The sequence below is a fragment of the Prionailurus viverrinus genome, chromosome B1, assembly GCF_022837055.1.
Source record: "Prionailurus viverrinus isolate Anna chromosome B1, UM_Priviv_1.0, whole genome shotgun sequence".
Lineage (NCBI taxonomy): Eukaryota > Metazoa > Chordata > Mammalia > Carnivora > Felidae > Prionailurus > Prionailurus viverrinus.
Window position 1 is genome coordinate 109,253,673 of NC_062564.1, and position 12,914 is coordinate 109,266,586.

The 12,914-nt window shown below is 35.7% G+C and overlaps 1 protein-coding gene across 1 annotated transcript in view; it reads left to right on the forward strand.

The window, feature by feature from the left end:
* The window catches only part of LOC125163264 (bifunctional heparan sulfate N-deacetylase/N-sulfotransferase 4-like), a 427,047-nt gene extending 423,823 nt beyond the window's left edge, over positions 1-3,224 (forward strand). Inside the window, exons 14-16 of the mRNA XM_047854786.1 lie at positions 1-103; positions 1,248-1,288; positions 3,051-3,224. Coding sequence (XP_047710742.1) covers positions 1-103; positions 1,248-1,288; positions 3,051-3,144 — 238 coding nt within the window. The 3' untranslated portion in view covers positions 3,145-3,224. The remainder of the gene's footprint in view (positions 104-1,247; positions 1,289-3,050) is intronic.
* Positions 3,225-12,914: the final 9,690 nt, after the last annotated feature.

Consider the following 12,914-nt stretch of genomic DNA (forward strand, 5'->3'; position numbering starts at 1 on the left):
GTTTGATCCCCAAAAGGGCTTTTGGTGTCAGCTCCTGGAAGGAGGAAAAACCAAATGTCTTGGAAAGAGCAAAGGCCGAAAATATCCACCCATGGATCCAGAGGTAATACTTTCCTAATTTCTGAAATACTCTGGTAAAACTTGTGCATAAAACTATTTCAAAATGAGTGACAATAAATTGGCTTCCTTTTTCTTTTCTTTCTTTGCTATCAATGTTTTATATATTTAGACTATAGACTGACAAAGATTAATAATTGATAGATATCTGTAGAAATTGTTTACCATTAGGGTACAACTGAAAGATAAATACTTAGTGAACAGTAACACTTTTCCAAATGTGTAAAGTACTTAAATGAATTGTTTACTAAACAAGTGATTTCAGATAAAATACATAAACATTATTATTATATATTAAATATATGTATACAATGCCTATACCATGCATGAGTTAAGGAATGGAAAGTAAAGGGTTCTGATTACCAAATATAACATGTGAGTGGGGAGGTTTCTCCACACCAGTCAACACTCAGACACCAGCTGGGTATTTTACAATTCAACTCATTTCTAACACTATCTACCCAGATATAGCATAAGATCCCACAGGTTAAGGGCTCAATTCTATAAGACTGTTTCTTCACCCTCCCAACTTCAGATCCCAGTTGCAAGCCCAGGTTGTCACCTGTGCTTCTGACCAACCAGCTATAGATTGAAAATTCCATTGGCTTCCTCCTTGCTACGATGACTCACAGAATTTTCCAGGGACTTGTTCACAAATTTGCTTTGTGACAACAAAGCAAATGCTTTTTGCTACACTTAATGTAGCAAAATTTGCTACAGGGACTCACAGAACTCATAGAAACATTACTGACCAGGTCACGTGTTATTTATAAAGGAATATAACTCAGGAATAGCCAGATGGAAGGGATGCATAGATCAAGGTATGGGGAAAGCCCTCCTCTATGAATGAGCCACTCTCCCCAAATCTCCATATGTTCTCCAAACCCAGTCCTTTTTGGGTTTTTATTGGAGGTTTCATTACATAGACACAATTGTTTAAATCATTAGCAAATGGTAATTGTTGATTCACCTCCAGGCCCTCTTTCCTAGGAGGTCAGCAGGGTGGGACTTAAAGTCCAACCTTCTAATCACATGGTTGATTCTCCTGGCAACCAGCCCTCATCCAGGTGGGGGTCTAGAAGCTACTTAGTTAACATAACAAAAGATACCTTTATCGTTCTTTCATTTAGGAAATTCCAAGGATTTTAGGAGCTTTGTGCCAGCAGAAGGGGTAAGGAACAAAGATATATTTTATAATATAAATCACAATATCAAAGAGAGGATACAGGATAAAATAGTTACGAACCCAGATTTATTATAGGAGGGTAAATTAATTGTTTTCATTGATTTATAATAAGATACATAAAACAATGACAAACTACAAAAGCAGGAAAAAATTTTTCTTAATAGATAGAAGTGATGGTATGAAGAGGTAGACTAGGGTTGGGAAGCCAGTTATCAATAGCTGAGCCAGATGTAATGAGTATCTGTCTCAAGACAAGGTAGGCAAAGGGAGGCTGGAAGTGATTCAGGTATTACATTCAGGTACTAAATAGAAGTACCAGAATGTCCTTCTTAAACTATACCTGTGAAATCTGTAATTTCAAAAGGGTTTCAGAAATCACTTTAATGCCAAGAAATCAGCGTAAGGTTCTCACTACTTCTATAAACATCTTATCCAGAATTTGAAGTGTTTACAATCTGGTTTAAGGGAAGAAATGTAATGAAATGCCTGATGGATGGTACAAGACAAAATGTAGTTGTCTTAAGTCCATTTCCACGGTATACACAAAAGTTGCCAAGGGAGTTTTATGAGGGAAAAGACTCATTTGTGTTAAAATATTGGAAAGGGCTTAAGAGAGATGGCGTAACTTTGACCAGATGGAAAATAATGTTTGGATCATTGCTTGCCTATAGTGACACAGAAGTGTTCATATCTACTATTTTATCAGAGACACAAAACAATGTTCTTTGGGTTATAATATGAAGTAAGTGACATAATGAGAGAAAGCCCAATTATAAATTTTCTGTTTCTCAGAAATCAAAGAAAACATAAACTAAGAATATGGATATATTTGAGAATTCTTTTTTTAACCATTCATCTAAAAAGGGCCAATCATTCCAGCTTGACTAAGAATTTAAGAATCACAATAAAGCTCATTATAATGATTTTTATAATGAGATATCATAATATTTTTGAAGTAAAAACTCCTGTTGTTTTGAAAGTATCAGTTTTTGTCCTGAATAAACATAGAAAATATTTTTAAAAGTTGCAAGTCATGGGGCGCCTGGGTGGCTCAGTCGGTTAAGTGTCCGACTTCAGCTCAGGTCACAATCTCGCGGTCCGTGAGTTCGCGGTCCCTGAGTTCGAGCCCCGCGTTGGGCTCTGGGCTGATGGCTCAGAGCCTGGAGCCTGCTTCCGATTCTGTGTCTTCCTCTCTCTCTGCCCCTCCCCTGTTCATGCTCTGTCTCTCTGTCTCAAAAATAAATAAACATTAAAAAAAATTTTTTTTAAACAAAAGTTACAAGTCATTTCTTTAATCATGAATTTCAGCATGTATGATTATTTATGTTCACATTTTATGCTATGGCCAGTTTCACAGAAAATGATCAATTTTAAAGGAAACATATGTGTTTCTAGTTCACTTTTGTGGATTTGGTACCACAACAGCTCCCTACTTCATTCTTCTTTAGTGTCATTACCTCTCATCAGCTTTTCTCCTTGCATAGCAATACAATTAAGAATTGCCTTAATGGTATATAATCCAGAAAAGATATACCTGGACCGACTTTTATTTTATAGCTACAGTTCTGCCAAATCTTTTCAAAAGGTAATAATGAGTAGCATCTGAAAAAAAATACAAAGAAATGCATCTTTGTAGACACCCATATGGTAAGAGACTTTCTTAAGAAATGTAGATTACATCATTTTAATGAATAACTTCCTTCAAGTTGTTTGTGTTTTTGTTTTGTTTTTGCTTTTTGCTTTTCAGTCTAGAACTTTCCTCTCTAATTACTACCGAGATCATAACGTGGAACTGTCCAAACTGCTACATAGACTGGGGCAGCCTCTGCCATCCTGGCTGAGACAGGAGCTGCAGAAAGTGAGATAGCACTGGAGACAAGAACCAAGGCTGGAAGGATGCTTCCTTTTACTATTAAATAGAAAAACAAACCCCACAACTTTTGTCCCCTTAATGCACTTGTGACTGTCAACAGAAGACTGTGTGAATAAATTTCCTTCTATCTTTTTCATAAAATGAAATTGGTTATATATGCACACATTGGCAATTACTAGCATCCGTCCCTATGTGAGCTTCTGGGAAGAATGTGGGGTTTTGTGGCATTATCCAGTTTCCAGTGTGGGTATCATGACACAGCCCAGTTCCTCTGTTAACCATAAGGTTCCAGAAACTCTACATAAGACTGGGAACACTGATTATATGCAAGTGACAAATGAGAATCTTGAGGAAATGATAAGAACAGAGATATCTGTAAATGAAGTTAGCAGTAACCCAGTATCTGAGTAAGGGCTTGCATTTTCTCTTTGCTAATTTAAAAACAAGTTTGCTTTTGTGGTGAGAAGAAATGCTATGATCCCATACTCTTATTTTGAGCATTTATTATTTATGGTAGTCCACATATTTTTTCCTCCTTTTTATGAATTTCCTTGCCTTGCTAGAGAAGTTGTGAAGTTGTAGTCTTCGCCTCCCCATGTGTTTTTGTCTGTTTTTCTTTGGTAAGAGAAAAGGTTTCACATCCACCAATAGTACTATTTTATCTGGCAAGGCAATCTATTCTCAGTGGATTTTGCATTATGGGTCCAACAAAACCTATCAGGCATTTGGGGGAAAAGGAGTAAGGATGCATACTCTGTGTAGTATCAACTAGTATGTAGAAGGCCATCTTTCCATGGGTCCAAAATCTTACCACACTGGTAATCTAGGTATAGCCACCTTGACAGTGATGTAGTATTTATATATTTTTTCACTATCTATGGAAGAAAAAAACTTGATTGATAAGATATGGAATGAAAACACCAACATGAGTTTACAGGTAGTGTGGGGCACTCGTGCCTTCTATGTAGTATTATATCAATCGTTTTAAAGCATGGACTTTTCTATATGCCAATACATATACTATTGCAGAAGATTATGTTTCTAATGGCTATTATATATATACATATATATAATATATATTATTGAAAACTTACCTCTTTAAACATTACTAATTCTCTAACCTGAACTGTTTCCCAGCCATGCCACCCAACAATTAATTTCTAGAAGATGAGTGATGGCTCTTCCTGTCCTGGGTTCCTCTCCTACGTGGAGAGGATTGTCATGCTGTTTGAACTTTTTATCCCATTTTTCAATGAAGACATAGTAAGGCTTTGTTAATCTATTCAGCATGATCCATGAAGGTAAAATTTCAACAGAACAGTAAATCCGCTGCTTTGGGGACATTACCTATAGATCCATCCTTCCTCTAGAGTAATTTTTCTATAGGTTATAAATAATATTACTTTTTCCTGAAAACTGAGAAATTATGCGTAACATAATTCATTGTCTTTAAAGGAAACTGAAGATCCTTGTTTTGTTTGTTTGGTTTTTGTTGTTGCTGTTATTATTGTTGTTGTTGTTGTTGTTATTGTTGTTGTTTTAAGCAAGCAAATCTAATCTAATCTGAAAGAGAACCAAGAATTTTCACATATTTTATTACAAAATTCAACTTTGGATTTATACTTCTTGAAAAGTTTTGTTTCCTTGTTGTTTTCCCCTCGTTTCCCCACTGTGTCTAGAGGTTTTTGATATTTTGAGAAAATGTGAACATTTTTCTTGGGCATGAGTGAATAGAAATCACAAATTATTGCTTTAGTTGTTCCTGTGTTAACTTTGAGACTCAAATTCTCAAACTTATTATTACTTATATGATCATGTGCTTGAAAACATTTCATTAAGCACGCGATAATCACAATAATTGGGTATTTAGACCTCTCACATTTCATTTGTTGGTTCACTGGTTTCCTCCAGTTTGTATTCTAATATTTTCTTTTTGACTAGAGACTAACTTTTTTCTAAGTGGAGTAGCAGAGATATTTATACAAAAATGGGGAGATATTTTTCATCTAAAGTAAAATTTCACACAAGTCAAAATACAACTCATCACCATATCTGCAAAAATGTAACTCATTTTTGGCATTTTCTCATTTTTTCCCCTAAGTAATGTATCATTCACCTATCTACAGACATCAGAGAGCAGAATTCCCCCAAATCCACCCAGTCTCTTTCATTTCAACCAGCGTGTACCTTTTTCTTATTAAGACTGATTATGAAGAAAAAATAAATTTTAATTATATGATTCATCCTCATCTTATAGTAAACTACTTGGAGGGACTCTGGGCTTTGGGAATATTATAATAAATCAGGAAAAATCTCAGCTTTAAGAATATCTTGATTGTCCCAATTGTTACCCACTTCAGACTTCTTCAGAATTATTGAGTCAAATTTAATATATGTAATGCTTTAAAATTTTAAGTAAATTCTATCTCATGGTCTTGAATTACATACTTTTTTAAATTTTAAAGAACTTCCTAAAACCTTTAAGCAAGACAATGTCTTCTCCTCTTTCCTTCTTCCAGTTGCCTAACTCACAAGTATAATCATTGATTACTTCACATTAATAAAAGCAGGAATAATATTTGATTATAAGCCTACATCAAGAGGTAATAACAAGTTTGTCAAATACCAGTCTCTAAAAATTATATTACAAATCTCATCCAAAACCAAGTTTTGCATGTATTTAACAATGGCTGCCAAAGAACTGAATAAGCAACAAGGAAGAATGCAAGTGAGAAAAATCTACAGTCCTTTTATTACTGTATTTTTTCTAAAAAAAATACTCTTATTCCATTTAGAGATTTTATTTGCCTCGATTTCAACAAATTCATTTATTTTTACCTTATGTAGTTTTTGTTCTTCTATCTCACTGTTTTAATATGACATAAAGTGTCCCCTTTGCCATGAATAATTGATTTATTTTCAGTTACAGAAACAATTTATAGTGGAATAATATCTTAAAAGCCTGTTTTTGTTGGCTAGAATATATATTAGCCATTTGCTTGATGGAGGTAACTCAAAATAATGTTGGCCAAATTTTGAAAAGAAAGAAATCCAGTACTCTCCCATTTAGGATTTTATCTCAACTACAGGAACACAATGTAGCCATGGGTACATATATGCACCCAGTATGTGTATATATATGCAAATGAACATTTGTGTGTGTGTGTGAGAGCCAGTGAGGTGGATGGGAAAAGCAGAAAGAGAGCTCTGCATTTATTGAAATTGTGAAATAACAGATATAGTATCTTTGGTTCTTCTTCAGAATAAATACTACTACTGGTATGGCAACTAGAGTAATGTTGTTTCTCCTCCAAAATCTAAGGTTTTATTTATTTTTTTATGTTTATTTATTTTTTTTTTTGAGAGAGAGAGTGTGTGTGTGAAGAGAGGATGGGCAGAGAAAGAGGAAGACACAGAATCTGAAGCAGACTCCAGGCTCTGAGCTGTGCTGACAGCTCAGAGCCTGATGCGGGGCTTGAACTCCCGGACCACGAGATCATGACCTGAGCAGAAGTCAGACGCTTAACGGAATGAGCCACTCAGGCTCCCCTAAGGTTTTAATCAATAGATGGTTCTTTTTCCTTTCCTTTATCATCCTAGCTTCTTCTATCTTCCTATCTCTTATCTATATACATATTCCCTAAATTCCAAACATATAAAAAGTATAACCAGGAAATTAAGAGAGTAAACTTTGGATATCTGGGTTCTCATGCCAGTTCTGCCTCTCATTAGCTGTGGGGCCTTGGACAATTTGTGGAATTTCCCTGAGTCACAGTTTCCTTTTCTGTAAAAGAGAGACAATAAAGTGTTACTCATTTGGTTATTGTAAGCATTATATGAAAATATATTTAAGTAACAGCACAAGGCCTGATGTAGTTATGCTGGAACATATTCGTTATAAGAATAATGTATAAGATTCAAGTCACTATCTCTTCTTTCATCAAACAAGAATATGTTTTCTACTCCCTTTAATAATAAAGCATATATATCTTAAACATATAATTAATTGTAGTTGGTCAAAATGGGAAACTGTCTTCTGCATCACTGTCCAAAAATGATTTTGTGTTGCTACCTGCTATTGTTCTAATCACCATTTGGAGCAAGGTAGTTCCATCTCAGTCCATCCTGTTGAAATCCCTTTCTTCCTACTGACCTCTTCCTCAGTTTATTCAGAAGAATGTCTTCCTTGTACCCTTTCTTTATATTTCTGTCTTCAATTCCTTTGCTACCCAACAGATACTCTTTTTTTTTTAAGATTTATTTATTTTTCAGAGAGAGAGTACAAGCAGGGAATGGGCAGAGGCAGGGGGACAGAAGATCCAAAGCAGGCTCCACTCTGATATTAAAAAGCCAGATGCAGGGCTCGAACTCACAAACCGTGAGATCATAGCCTGAGCTGAAATTGGATACTCAACTGACTGAGCCACCCAGGTGTCCCCAGTTCCTCTGCAACCCAACAGATATTCTATCAGGGATATCAGATCCAGAAGTGCAACTTCCTCAAATCAAGTTACAGTCACAAAATTTAATGGAGATATAAATATAACAATGAATCAATACTTAAAAGAATCTAGAGCATTAAAAATTATGAGAAAATTTCTCTGCTCCGGAAGTCTTTATCTCCATAATATCTCCTTTCTACAAATGAAGCATTTTATTATGCTTTATTTAGTATATTGTGTTATATTTTATTTGTTAATATCAAATACTATTTTTTGAAACTTTTATTGCAAATGCACAGTATCTCAGGCCCAAAATAAGACATTTACATAAATAATTTACATTCAAAAGATATTTTATTGTTTCTCATGTCTGAAGTCTTACATACTACCAAAACCCAATGCACAGTAGATACTCAATAAAAATTCATTGAAATATGTTGAAATGTGTTGAGGACTACCAATACCTTAATTATTTGCCCAACCTTAGTATGTATCATTAAACATTCTGTAAGTTTACATTTCAGGTGTAGAATTTATTCATGGCTTTTGATAAATTAATGACTCCATAGACTAATGACTCCAAGATCTGTATCTCCATTCTCAAATTTACTCATGAATTCCAGACCTATTACCCACCTTAATCTGTTCATTCCCATCTAGATATCTGCCTGACACCTAAATTGAGCACATCCCTCTTAATTACTGATTGAACTCTTGCTCTTCATGGAAATTTTCTGCTTCCCCTCAATCCCCTTTTCTTTTTAAAAACTACACCTAATCAGAATAAGTTTTTAGTCCTTCTGGTAATCTTGTTCTTCCACAAGCCCAAGTTACACTGATTGTTTTCCTGAATGTCTTTCACTAAACCGTATTTGCTCAGTAAAAAATACAATGTGAGTCACAAGTGTAAACCACATGTGTAATTTTAGGTTTTTTAGTAACCACTTTAGAAAACTATGAAAAAATTAATTTGAATTCTTCATTCAATATATCCAAAATATTGTCTCAACATGCAATCAATAAAAAATTATTAATGAAATGTTCATATTCTTGTGTTCATACTGAGTCTTCAGAATCTATATTTTACCCTTAGAACACGTAATAATTTGGACTTGCATTTTAAGTGCTTAACAGACGCATACAGTTGCAGGCTTCTACAGTGGATGGCACGGTTCTAGCCTCTACTTTCTCCATCTACTATTCTTGATCACTTCCTAGTCACCCCATTGGTGAGAGAAGGATTCCTGCCCTAAGATTCTAAGCGGCTGCTAAACCACAACACACAGCATGGAACAGTTGAGATCAACAGCAGTCTATCTGTTACCTACACCCCTGGTCCGGGGAGGAGGACATTGCACACCATACACTGCCCTTGAGAAGGAGTAAACAATAAGGGAGTGAGAGACAGGTCTTATAGCACCAAGAGGAGGAGGGGGGCCCCTTGTTTCCACAGGAACATGTGATTTACTTGTTTGAATAATTCTGCAGGCTGGCAGGAAACTGAGATCTGCTACTCAGGATAAGCAGAAACGGCACTTGGGCCACTTGATGGGACAATTTGCGGGTAGGGTACCTTCCCCAAGGAGCAGAGTGGGAAGGGAACTTGTGGTTAAACCATTAAAGATGCTCTAGTTTTAGCAGATGTCCAGGCAGCACATAATAAAATCTTAACTTTAGCCTTCACCCCACACCTGTCACCACTGTTTTACTACAGCCTCTCTTCCTCTCTCCTGTAGAATTTTGTCACAACCTCTGAAATGGACCTTTCATTTCTCTCTAAATCATGCACCACACTACTGAAAGAACAGTCTTTCTAATTTGTAAATAGGACCATGCTATTACTTACGTTAAAAATCTTCAAAGATTCCCCAAACCTAAAGGATATATGCAAACTCTATAACATATTCTACAAAGTTATTTTTTGGTCCGAGGTTTTGTCTATCTGGCTATTATTTTTTTATTATCTCTTTAAAATTGCATTCCCAATTCTAGTAACAATCAATGACAGCATTCCCCCTTATCCGCAGTTTCTCTTTTGGTGGTTTCAGTTATCCACAGTCCAGCACCACCTGGAGGCAAATGATCCTTCTTCTGACGTATCATCAAAAAGTCAATCAAAAAAAAAAAAAAATTAAAAAAAAAAAAAGTCAATCAATAGTAGCCTAGAGGTCTTACATACAGAGAATAAACTGAGGGTTGCTGGAGAGGGGTGGATGGGTGGGGGATGGGCTAAATGGGTGATGGGCATTAAGGAGGGCACTTGGTGGGATGAGCACTGGGTGTTATGTGTAAATGATCAATCACTGGCTTCTACTCTTGAAACCAATACTACACTTCATGTTTACTAACTTGAACTTAAATACATAATAGTAGCTTAATGCTATATTACCATGCCTGTCTTTCACCTCGCTTGATCTCATCACATAGGCATTTCATCATGTCACATCATCACAAGAAAGTGAATATAATACATTAAGATATTTTGCGAGAGAGAAACCACATTCACGTAACTTTTATTATAGTATAGTGTTATAACTGTTCTATTTTATTATTATTATTGTTAATCTCTTACCCTGCTTAATTTATAAATTATAAATTATAATTAAATTATAAATCTATAGATTAAACTTTATTATATGTATGTATGTGTAGGAAAAAACATAGTAGGTATAGAGTCCACAGTTTCAGACATCTGCTGAGGGGCTTGGAAACTATCTCTTGCAGGTAAGGGGACAATGCTATAGTTGCTGTTCTCCAATTACCTTGTGATTTTTACATTTCTAAGCCCTTGTACATGCTGCTGCCTAGAACACTTTTTCCCTTCCTCAACTGGTCTCCTGTATGAATTGGCATTGCTGATTTACTAACACAGTAACACTTTGAATCTCAATCAAACTGGCCATGAAAATCCACTCCCTTTTGCTTCCTAAGTTCTTTGTATCTAACTCACGTAAATATCAATCCTCTCAACTTTGGGTCTCTGGCTTTAAGTTGTACCAGAAATCTTCCAGTTCCCTTGGCATTAGGCCATGAATATCTGGGGTATGATGATAACATATTTAGAGTTATAATGGCAGCAACTAGCTTACTAATCATATTACACCATTATTATTGCACCTATATTGCATGGTAATTTTTCATATATCTCATCTACATGCTAAACTGTAAGTTGCCAAAATGGGAAATATTTTTTCATTTTTGTAACTCTCATGCATAATACAGTATCTGGCACAAAATAAGTAATTGTTAGATGAATATATGTATTACCTTATATCTTTACAAGGGCAGGAAACTGGACTTCAATTTGTAAGCATAAAATGTAAATATAAAGTTATACTCTCAATCATAGCACCAAGATACACATTTTCAAGACTGTTTGGGCTTAAAAGTATTGACTGTTCTCTAAGAGTCTGTATGGTTGTACATCTAAGTCATCTAATCTTGTAAATAAGAGCACCAAACAGACCAAATTAAGCATCCCTAGACATAGTAGGAATTAAGCCACATTGACTGCTGTTCTTTCATATTGGTCTAAATATCTCACAGTATTGCCCCCTAAAAATGTTTGTTTATAATCAGGACAAAGCTAAGAGCTGCCTGTCTACAATGCAATTTAGGGGGTGAAGTGCAAGGCTTAGAACTGAAAAGAATTCACCATGTTGAAGAGGATAGGAGAGCATTGACTTGATATTGATTAGTGAAACCCTTGAGTTGTAAAGGTTTTTTCTTGTCCTGACAAAAAGAACAATGTAATTGTTTGATGAGACACATAAAATGTTTGTGGAAACAATGTCTAAGAAACAGTGGGTGTAATTGTCATGTCCAAAACATGGGCACTTTCTTTCTTAATTCAACTAGTATGAAAACATCTCCATTTAATAAGCACACTTATTCCCAGGATATTCTTAATTATTTAAGACTCCATTTTGATTACTGTAAATCTTATAAGTCTTTTCAGAAATCTAAATGGTAGGCCAGAAATAAGACACTCAAGGTAAGAATATACAGCAGAAAAGAGAAACTAGGAACCAATTTGTGAGGATGCAAAAGAACCATGACTGCATTCTTGTGACCACCAATGACTATTTCTAGATCACATGAGTTGGTGTAAAAGAGAAAAATTGCTATGGGTTGTATACCTGTCAACAGTGTTTTCAAAAAAGCGGGAAGAAGTTTTAACTGCTTTTGACCTGGAGTAACAGGTGGCAACATGGTGCAGGGAACAGCCCACACTGACATATTTGTTTCCTTTATTTTGTTTCCTGATGAAGATGTGTCAAAAGTCAAAGAGTAGTACATGGTAGAAAGTTTTGGGAGTGGTGGGTTTATTGTAACCCACTTACCCTTTGAGTTTCAAAACGAACAGACTTTGGTTTGTCTACCATATCTAAAATAAACTTTCGGGGCACCTGGGTGGCTCAGTCAGTTGAGCATCCGCCTTCAGCTCAGGTCATGATCTTGCGGTTCGTGAGTTTGATCCCCACATCAGGCTCTGTGCTGACAGATCAGAGCCTGGAACCTGCTTCGGATTCTGTGTCTCCCTCTCTCTTTGCCCCTTCCTTGCTCACGCTCTCTCTCTCAAAAATAAATAAACATTAAAAAATTAAAAATAAATAAATAAAATAAAATAAACTGCCTACACTCTACAGGGTGAAAACGTAGACATGTTTTTCTCTCTGTACCTTCAGGTACCAAAGTCTATATACTAAACTCTCACATGTGCAAGTCAATTGTTTTCAGTTTTGTCTTGTTTTGTTTTGTTTTAGTTTTTTTTTAATGTTTATTTATTTTTAAGAAAGAAAGCGTGAGCTGGGGAGGAGCAGAGAAAGAGAGGGACAGAGAATCCAAAGCGGGGTCTACACTGACAGCAGAACGTGGGGCTAGAACTCATGAAATGAGAGATCATGACCTGAGCCAAAGTTGGATGCTTAACCATCTGAGCCACCCAAGTATCCCAGGTTTAAATCAAGGCTCAGGTCAACTGTAATTCTCTCTCGCATGTTCCCAGGATGTTGCCTGCAAATTACAGTCATCAAAAGCTTTTAACCACTTGATAAAATCAAGCATATGTAAACCTATAGTTAGTTATGTACTAAAGAGATAAATAATGTTATCCACAGACAAGATCCTGAAGATACTTAGATCCCATTTTAGTAAAATGGCAAAGCTGAAAAGAAATATGAGAATAGACTTAAGTTAACAAGAAGTTATGCCTTTATCACAGGTAACACACGTACAATACACATAGACGCCAACCACCTCCTCCCCCAGCCACCTTCAACCAATGTAAATGATA